Here is a 17,827-nt window from a genome sequence, read left to right on the forward strand (position 1 = left end):
TTGTATTTTTTCTAATGTACATTCTAACATTTTTTTTTTCTTAGGGATTTTCATTTCTGAATAAGTATCTTGATCTCCGTGGCCCTTGCCAGGAAACTTACTACAACCTTGGCCGTGCATTGCATCAAATGGGTCTAACTCACTTTGCAATTCACTACTATCAGCAAGCTCTTGAGCTCACACCACTTCAGCTAAAGGTATGTCATATACTAAATATAATAAAAAATACTACAATAATAAGAGGTATTGCATAGCTTCATCAGTTTTATTCAAGCTCACAACATAAACTAGCCAAATTCCGTGACCATGTTTCTGTTACATAGTGTATTACTTGGCTTATACATTTGCAGAAAGAATTGATAGAAATAGCTCTGCATAATAAGATTCCCTGATTGTGGAATGAAAGTAGAAACATCACTATAGATAGTGTGAAGAGACAGGTGTGTCAACTATCTATAAACTGCACATGGTTAGTTATAAAGGCGGGGGCATTTGGTCAGATGATAAAGCCATAAATAAGGACAGCACTTCCATCCTCACGTTTGGGTAGCTAAAACTGAATAATGGGGTATATAGTTTTAGAGCTTAAAGAAGTAAGGAGACCCTAGAGATGTTTTAAAGAGAAGTATTGGAGAACTAGCATGTTTCTGTTTCCATAGTAAACATCAGGAGAAAATGCTAGCATTTTATTTTAATATGTCCAACACACTAAGCCCTAACGCCTAACGCATAGTGTCACAGGTTTGTTAAGGTAAATCTGTAGAAAAGAACATTCAATTATTCTGCTAAAGCCAGATTCCTGAATTCATTTGAGGGGAAGTCTCAAGGAAAAATATTTTTCAAGGTGAGCATAAAATACAGTAATTTATTTTGTTCCAATAAACTTCCTTTATTTACACAATGAAAGCTGCCATTATATACAGCTGTTATATTTTGGATGACTTTCTCTGCACAACCCCCACACTGAGCTGATTCTTTATGGCTATGTTGTCCCGTCCTACATAGACTTTGATTAGTCAGAGTGTCTGGCCAGTGATTAACAATGAGCCATTGTATTGTTTTTTCCAAGCATCATGGTAAGCTGTCAAAGTGTTTGTCTAGTAGATTGGGCTAATACTAACCCAGCTAGAACACAGGCAAGTGGGCAATATGCAGCTGCTTGAAAATGTATTTGAAGCTGATGCTAGTAATAAAACATTTTGGTGTGAGTTCTCCTTTAAATCTTACTGCAGCAAACTCACACTGAAGTAACTGAGCATGCTGCATAACCCAAGGGTGTCTTTCCTGTTTGCAGGGAAATTGCTGTGATGTTACCATACCCAACACTAAAGGTTTTGTGGGGTATGGGCAGGGTTTGCCCTCCCACCTGTATAGTTTAGGGAAATTGCAGTTAGAACTCTTTACAGGGCTAAGCTATTGTCACATGTTGGCTTCTTTGTTTTTGCAAATGATGCTGCTAATAGGATGCAGGTATCACAAACAGTAACAGAATAAATAACGTGTCCAATAAATGCAGTGGGTAGCTACAGGACCTGGGATACAATTCCAGTAAATAAGACTCTGGTTCAGGCATGATCTGAGTTGGTTTACATGTGGAAATAATCTGTATAATCTGAAGGACCTGCTCTTGGATTTATCCAGCAACAGAAGTATCTAGAGTAACAAGTAGCCATGGATATAGACTGTAAAGGGGATGATGTTTTAAGAAATAAATGTCTATTTGACATTTGACTATGGCAGAAGTGACTCGTATTAGTACCACCATGCTACATCCTATTATGGTCAATTAAAATGTTCTTTGAACGTGTTAAAAATGACATGTCTATTTATACATATGTGTATATGTATGAACATTATTCCACTAAAAGGTATCAAAAACATTTTGCCAACCAAGTATCACTGTAGAAATGTAGAAAATAAACACAAGAGAACACTCAAATGGAGGTTGGTATCCTGACTGACCTAGTTGAGAAACAAAACATGCTTCAACAATCCTTTGTATTTTTTTTTTGTCAGCTGAAAAATATAGCCCAGTTTCATTCAGCCCCTTTCTGTTACTTTTTTTTAGGGGATGGATGACGATCAGGTGGACCTTCAGAGAGACATTGCTTTCAATCTGTCGCTCATTTACCAGAGCAGTGGGAATCTACAGATGGCCCGCAGACTGCTATATCTTCACTGTGTCATATGACCTTTACTTACTTAGCTAATGCTTCTAATAAACTCTTTTTTATGCTGCAAGCGTGACAACTGGATAGTGATTAATTGTTAAATATTTGTGTACAGTACAAGATTAAAACTATTTATGATACTACAGTAGGAGGAGCTATTCTTGCATTTGTTATTCTTTATTCAAATTCAGTTCACACTTAATGTGAATGTTTCGTTGTGGGGAGTATTTTGTTATTTTATTAATGGGCATATAAATAAACATAGAGGGTATATGCAATGTGACTAGAGGCCCTCTTGGGATCTTTGTGGGTCTCATGGACCTCCTTGTAACTATGATACCTATGGAGTCCCTATAAATAATTGTATTCTATATTTTTCAACTTTTGAAGCAGGATAAACTCTGTTTCTCAAATGTGCTGATAACCATAGGAATGGAACATCAGGACAGAAGCATGGGCATTTGAACACTGTCAGTATGTGCATCATTCAATAAAAGGGAGACGAGTCCTCCCAGTGTACTTTGTGGCCCTGTTGATCATGAGCTGCAGAACCGACCTGAGCAGGGCTTCATGCTAGCTTGAGGAAATATGTTGTCCAGGTCTGTGTTAGATGTCTCACCTTCTAAAAAGGGTTTATTTAAATTAATATTATGTAATGTTATAGAGACTCTGCAGAGTTTGTACAGCAGTTAGACTGAGTGGATAATACAAACTAGAACTTACATAATGTAGTGCTATTTGGTCAGGTGATATGACAGTACTTCTAGCACCAAAATTGACATTTGGGTAGCTGAAACTGAATAATAACGTTCAGTTTTTCAGAGCTTCAGACCCATTGAGCTTACTATATAAAACAAAAAGCTAGGACTAACAACTAGGGGTGAGTATTGCTAATGACGAAACAAAAGGAATAGCTAATCATTTCACCTAACTCAGTGGTTCTCAACCCTTTTATCCTCAGGACCCACATTTCTCTTTGGACATTAGGTCACGACCCAAAAATAATTTAATTTCCGAAACATTATATTTGATTCCCTAAAACAACTTGTGCACTATTCCACATATATATATATATGCACTTTTTAAACAGTAAACAAACAGTAAACAAACGGATACTTTGCTAGTGAAAATTAATTGTGCAATAATCACAGTGCTAGTGAAATGAAAGTGCCATTGAGGCAAAAACCCAATAAATAAATAAACAGTCATTGAAACATTTGAGGTAGAACTAATGGTAAAAATGGGGATTCTTTCTGCTGAGATGGTGCATAATATATATATATATATATACACGCAACTTAATATATAAACAATAGAAAAAAATACAGTTTAAAATGTGTGTATGTATATGTGATGAACACATATTGGGGTGTTTTATGATAGTGACATATATGAGAACCTGTTTATTCATACCTGAAGTAAAATGTGTGTGAAAAAACAAATGCAAAAAAATTACTATTATAAAGTTTGACAAAGGCTGATGGTAGAATAAGTGCTTGGAAAGGGTTAAAATACTAGCATTTGGAATACCCTGGGCTGTCTAGTTTTCAAAAATATATGGCTTGATGGGGTAAATTGCATTGGCCGGGTTCAAAGATACTCGAAATGGCACATGGGGGGGAAGAATTACCAGATTTGGAAAAAATGGCTTTGAAATAGCAAAACGCTACCTGTACTTATTGCCCCATAATGTGTAGAAAAAAGCATAAAAACATTGGGTATTTCAAAAATAGTAGAATCTATTTAGCAGTTTTTTTTATTACCTTTTATAGATGAGTAAAAGATTTTTCAACTAAAAGTTAGAAACAGTCATTTTTTTCTAAATGTTTCACCATATTTTATACTATTTTTTAATAGTAAATAATATGACACAATCAAAACAATGTCATCTAAAGAAAGCCCTTCTTGTCCTGAAAAAAACAATATCTAATGTGTGTGGGTTCAGTAAGCGGGAAAGAAGAAAATTACAGCTAAACACGAGCCGCGCAGAAATGTTAAAACGGCCATTGTCACGAAGGGTACAAAAAGTAAAATCAGCCTTTGTCACGAAGGGGTTAAACATGTTTATATGTTGCTAAAACATGGAAGTATTGTCAAAAAAAGAAAAAGCTTCTTCGTTGTTATTTCACATCTCATCAACATGTGAGACCACTACGATGACATGTCTGCCTCTAATTACATTTTTAGCTCAAAAACTTGGAAAGCAAACTGTTAGCTGCTCCACATCTCTCCTGCTGCTATGAGGTAGTGGTACTCAGACTTTTGTGTGTGGGGGGGGGTTATATACTTGTATATATTGCCAGTCACCTCAATAGTTGATGTGAGTAGTGTTGAAAAAATATTACCCTGTATGTATGGAAGTTTTGAAGAAACCCTCTAGAAAGTTAAACAAGTTTTCACAGTATTATAGCATTCAGAACATTCATTCTGGCTGCCCTTTTCATTTGATTTCTGAACATAGTTGACAAACAATTTCCTCCACTTGATGGCGCTGTACAATTATCGTAGACCTTGATTTTTTTTGAAATTGCTAACTAGACTTATGGCTAAACCAGAACGCTATATTAAAAAAAAAAAGTTAATAAATGATTTGACCAATGTGCACAAACAATGACGTAATGAGTTAATGTATAAGCTGTGGCTCATTTTTGCTGGTTATATGCAGACTGTAGTGGTTTGATGTAATGACAAAACAATGTTTAATTGTGACTTCACAATTAAATAGTACCACTTTACTAGCTTATGTACAACCATTTTTTTTTTAAACACTCTCCTTTTCAAAGTATGTCTTGCCAGTCCCTCTGCAATGGCTCATATTAAGGGACAGCTAGTAGGAGGCTAGTTTATGCTATTATAATACCTAGTCATGAGCTTGGGGAGCATATTCATATAAGTCTTGTACATTTCCTCTAGGCAGCTGGATTTAGAACGGAGTTCAATGTCACACTGTCTATGCTGTCAGCAGGGCCGAGTCTATTGCCACTGATGCATGGGTGCAATCATTTTTCTGTGTGTAGCTATATTACTAACGCCTCCCCTTAACAAACATAATACTTGTAACCACACCCATTCTTTATGGCAACAACGCCACCTCTTTGGGCCCTCCGCCTTCACCAAGTAATATGTCATCCACTTCCCAAAGTGCCAGCTTTGCCTCCCACACAGCTTTGCCAGTGCAATCTTTAACCCCAATCAACTTACAAGTGCCATATTTGCACCCCAAACAACTTATTGCCATCTTTGCCCCTGAACAGGTTGTCAGTACTATCTTTAAGCCCCAAACATCTTTTCAGTGCCATTTTTATCCCCTAACAGCTTGTCTGTGCCTAAACAGGTTGTCAGTGACATACCCCCACACACACAAACAGCATTATAGTGAATGTGGTAGTGACATCCGGTGCTATTTAAAGAAGATGCAGAGCGCAAAGGGTAAGAATAGAAAAGTGTGCCCCCACTATATTTTTTACAGAGGTTACTTTGAGGAAAGTTTGTAAATAACAAAAGAATTTAAGATATTAGAACTGCAGAGGATTAAAGAAATAATAGTAAAACAAATTTCTCCAAACCCTTTTTACTCAGATTGTGTGTTGGTCCAGGCCTGAGCAAGTGTTTTGCATGAGCTTAATGTGAGATACAGTGGTATAGCATAATTCCCATCAGTATATACTGAGCAAGCCATTGTGTCTGGCTCCCTTTAAAATGAGAGGTATTGTGCCACATGCTTACATACACTTATACATAGACATCCATGCCCATGTACACTTACGCATACACATTCATGCTCACATACATACAAACATATATACTCGTGCACCACGTTACCACTCCTGCAGCTTTCAGTCCAGTGCTTGCACACTGTTCAGACTGCCTTGGTTTCAGCGCAAGCTTAGATAATGTAATGTAACGTGACCCTGCTGCTTTCCTATCTCCCCGTGCCAATTTAATTTGTTTAGAAAGGGCCCCTTTCTGAACAATTTTGAACCAACACGAGGAGACAGGAACAAGTGATCGCAGGGGTCACCCTGGCCCCTTGGAGAGGCAGGCCCTGTCACAGTTGTGACCCTTGTAGTTATGCCACTGTTTTGCCCTAACTTCTTGTGCAGATAACATAACAGGGACTAGCCAGCAGGGTTCGGTTCTGGGGAAAGCCCAGCTATGCCCCGAAACACTTTTGCTTCTCAAATCAATTTAATCTGAAAGATAAAAAGCAAAAAGTGTGGTATATGTTGCACTTACAATAGTGCTGAAAATATTCGTGCCCTTCTCATTATCCTTCGTGTCTACTTGGGACAAAAAAAAGACCAGGACCAAAAGTGTAGTATTTTCTTCTAAGTATATGTAGTGTAAATAAATGGTTACAAGATCCACTGCACATAGAAGTATTGTCAATTAAGGGTGTTTCAAGATGCCTCTTAGCTTATACATGAATTTGCATCCATGTGTAATTGATTTTTAAAATTGGAACATTGACAAAGCAAAGAAATAAATGAAGGAACAGAGCGCAAGAAGCCCAGAAACTTCAAACACTGTAACACAATCTGTCTCAGATTGCAGTGGCAGGATATCGATATTGAGATCATTTTAAAGGTACTGGTCTACTTGACAAAACATTAGTTGAATGTCTTAAGCAAATAAACCCAAGCAGACTTGTCATATTCTTTCCTCTTAAGGATTAATCGCATAAAAAAAAGCTACAAAACCTGAGCTTATTTTTTGTTTCTATGGCACTCCCACAAAAACAATTAGTACTGCCTTTGTATCAGTACATGTTCCTGGCAAAAATTATAAATAAGGAAAAATTTTACTTGATCAGGTTCAGTATTCAACAGAACTAGGAATAATGATTGTAATACTGGAAAAGGCTTACATTTCATTCAGCAGTGTAGGTGGAAATACACCTTTAATTTCAAATTATATGGAAAACAAAAATGTATAAAGACTTTCATTATTATGAATTTTGAAATCCCTAAAACTACTTTTTTTTTACATTTTATCTTTCCTTAAGATCAAGGCACCTTGCTTTGCTGTCCAAACTAGCCACCGGATGCTCAACTTAGCGTATTTGCTTGATTATAAGACGACCCCCCAAAATCTGAATATTAATTTATGAAAAAAAGAAAAAGCCTGAATATAAGACGACACTAAAAAGTTTTACCAGTAACTGTTAATTCATGTAAACTATGTGAACATTTTTTTTTAATAAAAGCTATGACTGAGAAAAATATTTTTTTTATTTCCTTTTTTTTCCCCCAACCTGCCCCCCGTTATGCACATCTGCCCCAGAAATGCCTTTTAACCCTCTAAATGCCACTGTGCCCCAGGATATGCCTTTTAACCCTCTAGATGCCACTGTGCCCCATGATATGCCTTTTGACCCCCTATGTGACACTGCCTCCAGAATTGCCTTATACCCCTATATGCCACTCTGGCATTTAGGGGGTTAAAAGGCATATTATGGGACAGAGTGGCAAATAGGGTGTTTCTGAGTCCCTGGTGCATAGTCTGGGCAGTGTGTAGAGCTCTACGCGATTCGCGTAGACAACTTCCACTGCAGCCGGGAGGAGGTGCGGTTAGCAGCGGGGGTTGTCTGCGTCCATCGCGCAGACCTTCCCCGGCTGTCAGAGATCACGGGGAACTCTGATCTCTGACAGCCGGGGAAGGTCTGCGCTATGGACGCAGACAACCCCTGCTGCTAAACGCGCCTCCTTCTGGCTGCAGCGGAAGTTGTGTACGCGAATCGCGTAGAGCTCTACACGCTGCTCGGACTAAGCACCGGGGACTCAGAAGTACCGGTAAGTGGAGGGGGGGGCAGGAGGATCCAGATCCCCTGCATCGCTGCGGGGGATCTGGATCTTAGTCTCATAGTCAGACCTTGTTGAGGTCTGATTATAAGACGACCACGATTATAAGACGAGGGGTATTTTTCGGAGCATTTGCTCTGGAAAAAACCTTGTCTTATAATCGAGCAAATACGGTATATCTTCTGAGGCCATACGCAACCCCTTCCTTCCATCCGCGGCCAAAATAAGGGTTAGACAGATCATCTTGCTCCCTTCAACAAAGAGGGGGACACTAAATGTAAGCCTAAAGGCCATGAAGCAAACTGATCTAGTGAGATGTGTCACTTGGTCTCATAAGAGTAGAATCATTGGAGAAAGGTCCCTTTTAACCCCTTAATGACAAAGCCCGCTCAAAATGCATTGTTTTCAATGGGTTTAGGGACCGCCCATTGTCCTTAAGGGGTTAAGAAAATCGCTTTCAGTTTTTCTGACAGATGCATAATGGATAGTTTGTATATGTATATATATATATATATATGTACATATATATATATATATATATATATGTGTTTTTGGGAAAGTATTTTCATTTACTTTTTTTTAAACTGAATTGTGAATAACATTTTGTGCACTCCTGCTACACTTCTATTTTTCTATGAAAGTCTACATTTCTTATTGCACACTGCATTCTGTTTTTCATTCCAATCTCTATCTAGTACAAATAGTTTCCCCTTTGTCTGTAGTCTCTAATTTACACAGTAATCTTAGGGTGTGGCATATCAAAAGCTTTTGCCAAGTGTAAATAAACCTCATGAACTGTCTAGTCTAAGAGTCTACTTGCCTTTGTGAATGGAATGCTACTGAACCTAATTAATGGTATTATTCTCCTAAATGTGTCTCTTAATATTAATATTCCATAACATTTCAAGTAAAATTTCCACACTGTGAACACTAAGTATACAGGTTATTTATTTTCATCCTCAAATTGGATTTTCCTTTTTCATAAAATACAGTACCTGGTTTGGTTTTGTATATTGGCATTGTTTCAGAGTAAAGAGTCCTTGAACAATAGCTTCCTGGCAATTATTGAACTAAGCTCCCTAAGTACCTACAGGCTTATGTCACCTGGACCAGGTGTTTTATTTACCTTTATTATATCCCATTTCATTTACACTTCTTCCTGCATCAACCAAGGACATGTCAGTAAAGCTCATTTCAGGTTCTTCATGAACTTTTTTAAATTTGTTCTTCCAGGGTATACACAAAAGAATGAATTTGTTAGAGTATACAGACAAAATCATGTGACACTAGAATGCCCCAAGATTTAAACCCAGGGCACGACCTCCCAGTCCATCGTAGCACTTTTACCTACTTTCTCAAATGTCTCTGACACCCCCTCACTCTGTGAGTACTTTAATATGCATTTTTCTAAAATGAAAATATTAAAGCTCAAATGACAAAAAAAGCTTGCCCTGCAGCAGCAGCTGCTGTCTTCCTCGATGATCTTGCCACTGAACGGCTGCTTGAAGCCAATCAGTGGCAAAAAGTGTTCCCAAAGAAAATAATAGCAGCATTTTCCACACATGCACACAGAGATCTGAACAGACTCCTATGCACAGCGTTCACCTGAGCCAGCACTGGAGGTGACTGGAGGTAAGTATGTCATCTGTAGGGAGATGTGTTAGTCCAGTGACGTATTCTGGCCCATGTCAGCAGGGAGACTCAGGCTCCCTGCAATCAAATGACTATAGAGATGATCAGATAGCATAGACTGTGGCCCAGACTCACAGAGAGATATGAAACCTTAAGGAAACAGTTAATATGCTATTGTAAGGTGAATTGCAAAATATTAGGTAAAGGATATACACTTCTCTTAATAAATTGTTTTTCATCGAGTTTTCAAAGCAGAAAAGTTGGGGAAAACTGACAGAACAAGGTAATAAATTCCATAACACAGATGAAGCCAAGGAGCCATCATTTGGAAAGGGTGACAACAGAGGCATAAATCATATTCATAATCAAGTATAGAGAGTGCTGTTGGGAGCATATTTGAAGACAAGAACAGAGATATAGGAGGTTTAGTGTTGTTAAAGGTCCTGTAAGTTAGGGTTAGGAATTTTGGTTCAGCTATACTATGAGGAGAAAGCAAATGGACTGTCAGTGGAAAAAACTGGAAAAGTAATCGAAAAATAAACAAATAAGAAGTGGGAGAAATGATAAAAACCTTTTCAAAATATTTCAAACATGTTTTACCACTCCCATTAGAAAAGAATAGTAAGAAAAAACCTTTTGATGACCACCAAGCCAGAGATATTAAAATTGATTAAAACAAAAAAAAAGTTTGGAAGTGAGTGTTTGATCTTTGTAAATCAGTGTGGAAGTGAGTGTTCGATCTTCGTAAATCAATGTATTTGTGGCGTTACTCAGCAAAGGAATTGGTGTTAAAAAAATAGTGTTCCCTTCTAGCAGTAGCATCTATCCTGTGGAAGGATTAGTAAGTAAAATGACATATTTGGTTTGTTTTTTTTTGTTTTTTTTTTTAACCCAAGTTCTATATTTATCTATAATAAATATCATGTCATAAATATAAAAAACCCTTACCCAACCAGTTCCTAACACTATGGATGACTGTACCATGTCAGCAGAGCCTCCATTGTTTACTTCCACTCAGGGCCACGCATCCTTAAAAGACGTACCAAGAACTTCAGCAGTTAAGAAGTTGTGGAGCAGAATGGGCAGCTGGTGATATTGTGCTGGGCTAGGTCTAGGACAGCTCGAAGGTAAAATAAGGCATTTTATGTATGCATTCAGATATGTTATACCTCTGAGTAAGGTGACTTTCACAAAAAGAATGTGCAAGGTCATCCTGTGACATGGAAGCTTAGTATTTCCTTATCAGGCTGAGTGTGGTGTGCATAGGGTTGCCACCTGTCCAGGTTTTACCTGGACTGTACCGTAATAAAGAGGTACGCATACTCTGGTTTTCGCTCAGAGACTCCGGGGAAGCGTCGCTTCTCCTGGTCACTGCAGATAATTTTCCAGTTCCAGGTGCAGCATGGAGGCAAGCCTCATTCCCTGCCCACTTCTCCTTCTACCACTTAAATGTTTTCTGTGTTGCCCCAAATGCAACATCAGTGAACCACAAAGTGAAGTTAGCAGACCACCCACCGATGTCAGCGGACCAGCTGACACACGAAGAGGAAAGGCTCCTGGATTTACTTCTTTGTGTCCCAGTGACGTGCTGGGTGAGTGGTTATGTATGTCCACATTTTGAGTGGAACTGGGCATCCATTAGACAAATGAAAGTGGCTGTTTGCAGGGCCGGATTAAGAGCATCATGGGCCTGTCCTCTCACTGATTCTGAGCCTAGAAAGTTTTGTCCTCTGAAGTGACTACAAATTCAAGAGTCTGTTTTATCTCTAGATAAGTAAAAATGATATGCAGTAGTTAATTGTATTCCTACAGTAAGTAAAGTGCCAGAAAACAGATGACCAAACACACACCAGGACAGGCTCTGCCACACCGACACCCAAACACACACACCAGGACAGGCTCTGCCCCACCGACACCCAAACACACACAGACCAGGACAGGCTCTGCCACACCTACACCCAAACACACACACCAGGACAGGCTCTGCCACATCCACACCCACACCCAAACACACCAGGACAAATATTAATTCATTCATTCATACACATTCACAGATAATCATTCAGATATCCATTCACAGAAATCACCTCTTTCTTTTCCCATCTACAAGATTTCACTTGGGCTGCCCCATACCTCTGGAATCTACTTCCACCGAATCTTCAGCATTCAACCTGGAACTGTAGAACAGCCTTTAATTATGCGCCAAATTACACCCATTCTAAGAAATCCTTCCTCCGATCCCATCTGTCTGACTAACTACCCTATCTCTCTGCTTCCTTTTACCTCTAAGTTGCTTGAACGGATTGTGTACAATCGCCTTAACAACTTCCTCCCCTCTAATTCCCTCCTTGATCCTATACAGTCTGGTTTCAAACCCCTTCACTCTACTGAAACAGCTCTAACAAAAGTCTCCAATGACTTGCTCTCTGCCAAAGCAAAAGGTTACTTCTCCATTCTAATACTACTGGATCGCTCTGCTGCTTTTGATACTGTTGAACACCACCTTCCTCTTAACTCATTTGCTTCTATAGGCATTCGAGATATAGCTCTCTCCTGGATCTCCTGATATCTGTCTAACTGTTCCTTCTCTGTCAGCTTCAGTATCATCTATATGCAGATGATACCCAAATGTACATGTTTTCTCCGTATCTACCTCCATCTCTCATGTCCCGTATTACCAATTGCTTGTCTGCTATTTCTTCATGGATGTCATCTGAAACTTAATCTTTCTAAAACTGAACTCATTATCTTCCCTCTTTCCATCTCCACTCCACTATCAGAATTCTCTATCACCATTAACAACACAACTTTCTCTCCTACTAACCATGCCCAATGGCTTGGTGTCATCCTTGACCTCTTCTTCATCCCTCACACTCAGTCCCTCGCAAGAGCCTGCCGCTTGCACCTAAAAATCTATTTCTCACTCAAGAATCCACAAAAACTCTGGTTCATTCACTTATCATTTCCCGTGTTGAATACTCTGGTTGGCATTCCACTGTCTCGACTCTCTCCTCTGTAGTCTGTCCTGAATGTTGCTGCTAGGCTTATCTTTCTTGCACGCCCACCCTGTGCGAACAACCTCTGTTTTACCTCCCAGGGTAAGCAGATGCGCAGCAGGGTCATGTGATGTATGTGACATGACTTCGCTGGGTTCCTGCATCTCCTTGGTGGTACAAGAGACGTTGCTCGCACAGTGTGTGATCAACACAGGTAAGTAGCAGGCCCCTGCGGAAGTGAAGCTGCAGATCCATCAGCCCCTACTTTAATCAGGCCCTGGCTGTTTGTTGCTATTAGCATGGCCCTGGAACACACGGAATGCATGTGGAATGCACATGTGGAGAGATGAAGTTTGGGTGGGGGAGAGAACTGACATGCTGGAGAAAGTTAAGCTACAGTATACATGTACATATGCTGGAGATATGTATGTGTGTGGAGAGAGCTCACAGTCCTGTGCATATTCTTTAGAAAGAAATGGCAACTGATACTGTTAAGAACAATTTTGTCTTTTTTTAAGATGCAATTTGGAATCTAAATGTCATCTGTCTCAGCCAATTAAACTGTTTTGCTTTTATTCTTTTTCTTCTTTTCTGATTTTGCTCATATCTAGTTTTATTTTCCCTCTTTTTCCATCCTTTCCTCTGTCTCTTCTCTCCTTTCTCTCTTCTCTCTCTCCCTCCTTCCTCTATTTTATCTCTCCTCTCCCTTTGTTGTGTTTTTTTCTCTTCTCGTGTGCAAATAAACTTGTCTCAGTGTTTAATTCAAAAAATACAAGGTTACAGAAACAGATGGATAAAGGAGGAGAGGGACATAGCACATTTTTTTATGCCTCTAGCTGCCAGTCCAAGTGTTAAGTCGGCCGCATGATAGCATGTTATGCGCACACACTAACATGTAGGGCTGCAACTAACGATTATTTTAATAATCGATTAATCGGCCGATTATTTTTTCGATTAATCGATTAATCGGATAAAAAAAACAATATGCAAATTTTTCGTTTATTTAAAAGAATTTAATGAACTGGATGTTAAAAAACAACTTAAAATTTACATTAACATTCTTATTTTGTTATGATGTAATAAAAAACAATATTTTCAAAGTACAAGAACCCAAACACAATATTTATGAAACAAAATAACCCCAAACATTCTGAAAAGAGGTGGACTATTACTGTTCAAGAAACTTTGCCCCAGCACTTTGCACTTTGCACCCAGCACTTTGCACCCAGCACTTTGCACCCAGCCCTGGCACTTTGCACCCAGCACTTTGCACCCAGCACTTTGCCCCAGCCCTGGCACTTTGCAACAGAAGAAAAGATGAAGAAAGTTTTTAGATTGCAAGATCATGAGCAGGGCCCCCAAAAGCCCACCATTCTTGCCAGGAACTTTGTGTAAAATTACCATATGGCTCGATGGCAAGCACACGTGCAGGGTTCCTAATTCCTCTTTTGTCACATGTGTTAATGTACTTCTGTTATGTACGTGTTAACCCCCCTACTTACATAGTACAGTGCTGTGTAATTTTTTTTTTTAGCACTTAATAGATAAGATGTATTAATAATAATAATAAAAGAAGAGATTGAGACATATAGCAGATATTTATTGTCACTTGATGTCACTGTTGCTGAACAGCACATATAAAGGGCTCCCCTGCAGTGAGATGTATCCATTTACAGAGAGGAATCAGTTATATTTCCCACCTACTACAGAACAGCATTTTAACAACCTTATCTGTTACATGCACAATTAATATGTGTCCTGGAAACAATTGTAAATAATGGCAAACCTAGATCCTAAAGAAAACAATCATAATCTGCACAGAAGCCCATGACCTTTCATTTTTAGTGAAAAAGACCCTATTTTTCACAACAGTTCCTGGAAAGGCCTAGTGGAAACGCTGGAGTAATGAAGCTAGTTTCTTTTTTTTCCAATAATAGACTAGCCACACCTGCATCCTGTTACAAGCACCATCCAAACAGTGGCGTCTCCAGGTTTCATATTCAGGGGGGCACATGGGGCGAAAGGCACCAAAGTAGGGGGGGCAATTATAAAATGCTACATATACACTATATATGCGTTAGACATGCATTTTTAACTACATGATATGTACTTATCTCTTTGAAGTAAAGACCTTGATTGAAATATGATTTAAAAATAACAGCTGAACTGGCAGTTATTTTTCATTCTTTAATATTAGGCCCTGCTGCTGTCGATATATATTAATATTAGTCCCTGCAGCCAATATATATATATATATATATATATATATATATATTGCCCCTGCTGCCAATATATTTTATAGTGAAAAAATTGGACCCAACCCAAGCATTTCCTTGGGTCCTGCTCCACGCTCCCTATCATGCAATCACTCCCTCCGCTACCACACCAAAAAAAAAAAACATTTGCCACACTGACTGCAGATCAGGGGAAGACTGAGAGTCAGTACCGTCTTCCCTCCTTCTGACTGCACTGTGACATTGAGAGGCCCTCTCCCCAGTAATCATCCCTAGAGTCCCTTTGTCCCCTCATTCACTAAACCATACCTCTCTTTTACATACTCCCTGTAGTTCAGGTATGGATCAAATAAACAACACATGGAAACAGCATGCGCAACTGAATAAGACATAAAAATAATGTATTTGCAGGTAAACATAAATAATGTATGGAAACATAGCATTGCAGGTATAGATCAACAGAACATACAAACCCAGCATTGCAGGTATAGATCCACTGGAAATCACATGTAAACTCAGCACTGAAGGTATAGATTAAATAAACAACACATGGAAACAGCACTCCGGGTATTGATCAACTGAATCAGACATACAAATCATGTATTTGCAGGTAAACATAAATAATGTATGGAAACATAGCATAGCAGATATAGATCAACAGAATAACACAAAAACCCAGCTTTGCAGGTATAGATCAATTGGAATTCACATAAGAACTCAGCATTAAAGGTAAATACTAACGGTAAAGGTAAAACCCCCTAAATTACAGCCATAGATCACAGGTTGCTCACCCCAAAGCCAGCCCTGACATCCCCATTGCCACATAGAACCTGACCAGAACCCAAATTACACCATCTTTGTCCCCAAACAGCCCAGCATGAGTCAACATTGTCCCCAAACAGCCGAGAGTACACCATCTTTGTCCCATAAACAGGCTACCTGTGCCATCATTGTCCCATAACCACCCTGCCTGTGCCATCTTGGTCCCCAATGCTTATATCTACCCCTTCTCACTCCCTTCTCCCTATCTACTCCCTATCTACCCCTTCTCACTCCCTTCTCCCTATCTACTCCCTCTCCCCCGTCTCACTACCTTCTCCCTATCTACCCCCTCCTCACTAGCTACCCTTTCCCTCTTTTGAAGTTCACTTACCTTGTAGAAGTCCTGCGGTGGGAGCGCGAGGCCTCTGTCTCACTGCTCTGCCACGGTGCGTGCTGCTTCACTGCTGAGCGCCGGAATATGATGTCATTCCGGCGCTCAGCATGAAATGCCGGCACCGCGACCAAGACAGAGGCCTCGCAGAGGAGAGTGAGAGGCGCAGAGCGGTTGCTGAAAACGTATTCTCTCTCCTCCGCGTCTATCAATTTCAGTTGGGAGGCACAGCATGATGTAGGGTGGGCCATGGCCCCCTCTGCCGACACCACTGCATCCAAATCAACCAAATTTAATTAAGGGACTGAGACAATAATTTTGGGATCACATTGCAACTAGTTTTGATCCATTGTTTGGGGCCATGTCTTAGCATTGGGTAAGATGATTTCCACCCTATTTGGGTGGAATTGCAGAAATGTTTATCACAAGGATGGACTAGAATTATTCCTTTCTCAAAGTACATATTAAGTATTAAGTAGTATTTTAATATAATCTCCACTGTAATGGTCACTCTACCTTAACACAATCATAAACAATTAAAACTGTCTGAAAGGGGTGAGGGAATATAAGGCATTTACCTCACTGTGCTCCTAAGTATTAAGAGTCAGCATATATCTACTGGAACAATGTAAACATGATACTGGAGGCAATTAATAACTTTTCTAAATTTCTAAATATGCTTGATATCGCCCACCCCTTTACTAGGTCTTTTGTTTGTTTTATATTGTCCTATCTGGTATGGCAGCCCAAATTATGGCTCGGAGATAAGATACCTTTGACAGCATTCACTAAAAAGGCACAGATGGGACACACTTTGTGCAGAACTCCTTGTAACATCATAGAAAATGCACCGTGACCAGTGTGTGACGTCAGGCACTGCTAAGTATTCCTTCACAACATACATTCAGTGTCGCTACGGTTTGCTTGAATAAACACATTTCTTGTTAAGTGTTCAGCAGTGTTTATTACTTTAGTCATGCCCAGAACAAAAAAAGGGGGCAAATCTGGGTGAACATGCTTCCCTCCACATGCCTTCATGGTGGCTTGAACTCTCAATACGAGCTACTGTGAAGCTGCAACACTACTACGGTACCAAGTAACACATGTTATGTGACCCTGCTGGGTGCCTTGGTTACAAGTACGCCATGCACATGTGGCATCTGCTGCAGAGTGCCCCTGGATGCTGCATTAACCTTTGCTAAACTTTAAAAAAAAAGAACTTCCTTTCTCACAAAACCCATATTTTGAAAATCAATAATGAGTTATATAACTTAAGAATAAAATATTTAAAACCCTTATATGCATGCACTAAGAACTGATCTTTTAAAATTTTAATTTAAAAACACATATTCTAGTAGTTTGGGTGACTAGCTTATTGTTGTAATTATCCTGCTACAAAGAATAGAGAAGACTTACGTAAGGAAACAAATTCTAAGTGGAGAGAAAAATCTACCTGCAATCTAGTGTTTGTATTATATTTATCTTTGTCACTATGGTGACTGTCTCATCTCTTCCTGTAATACGTACCTTCTTGACACTATGTAAAGCTGATCCACAGATATTCTAGGTTTGAGAGAAAGCACGTGTGAGCTGGAACATTGCTTACCCTCTGCCTTATGTTCTTTGTTCACCTTTAGTTATTGGCAATGCTCTCTAGGGTGTGTATGTCTCTCACCATTATTAGAACACCATCTGTCATGACTCCTGGCTCTACCGACCCTACATTTATTCTTTGTGTTACTTCTCACTTCAGTCAAAGGTTCAATATTTGCCATATTTTACCCATTTTCTGGGGCATGTGAAGTAGTAGTGTGGTACAAGGAGATCTGGAACCCTACTG

At 39.3% G+C, this 17,827-nt stretch overlaps 1 protein-coding gene across 3 annotated transcripts in view; it reads left to right on the forward strand.

Moving 5' to 3' along the window:
- The window catches only part of GTF3C3 (general transcription factor IIIC subunit 3), a 36,707-nt gene extending 34,391 nt beyond the window's left edge, over positions 1-2,316 (forward strand). For all 3 annotated transcript variants that reach the window (XM_053472162.1, XM_053472163.1, XM_053472164.1), the window contains 2 exons: positions 45-197; positions 2,069-2,316. In XM_053472162.1, the coding sequence (XP_053328137.1) occupies positions 45-197; positions 2,069-2,191 (276 nt within the window). In that variant the 3' untranslated portion in view covers positions 2,192-2,316. The remainder of the gene's footprint in view (positions 1-44; positions 198-2,068) is intronic.
- The last annotated feature ends 15,511 nt before the right edge of the window (positions 2,317-17,827 follow it).

The sequence above is a fragment of the Spea bombifrons genome, chromosome 7 (assembly GCF_027358695.1).
Source record: "Spea bombifrons isolate aSpeBom1 chromosome 7, aSpeBom1.2.pri, whole genome shotgun sequence".
Classification (NCBI taxonomy): domain Eukaryota; kingdom Metazoa; phylum Chordata; class Amphibia; order Anura; family Pelobatidae; genus Spea; species Spea bombifrons.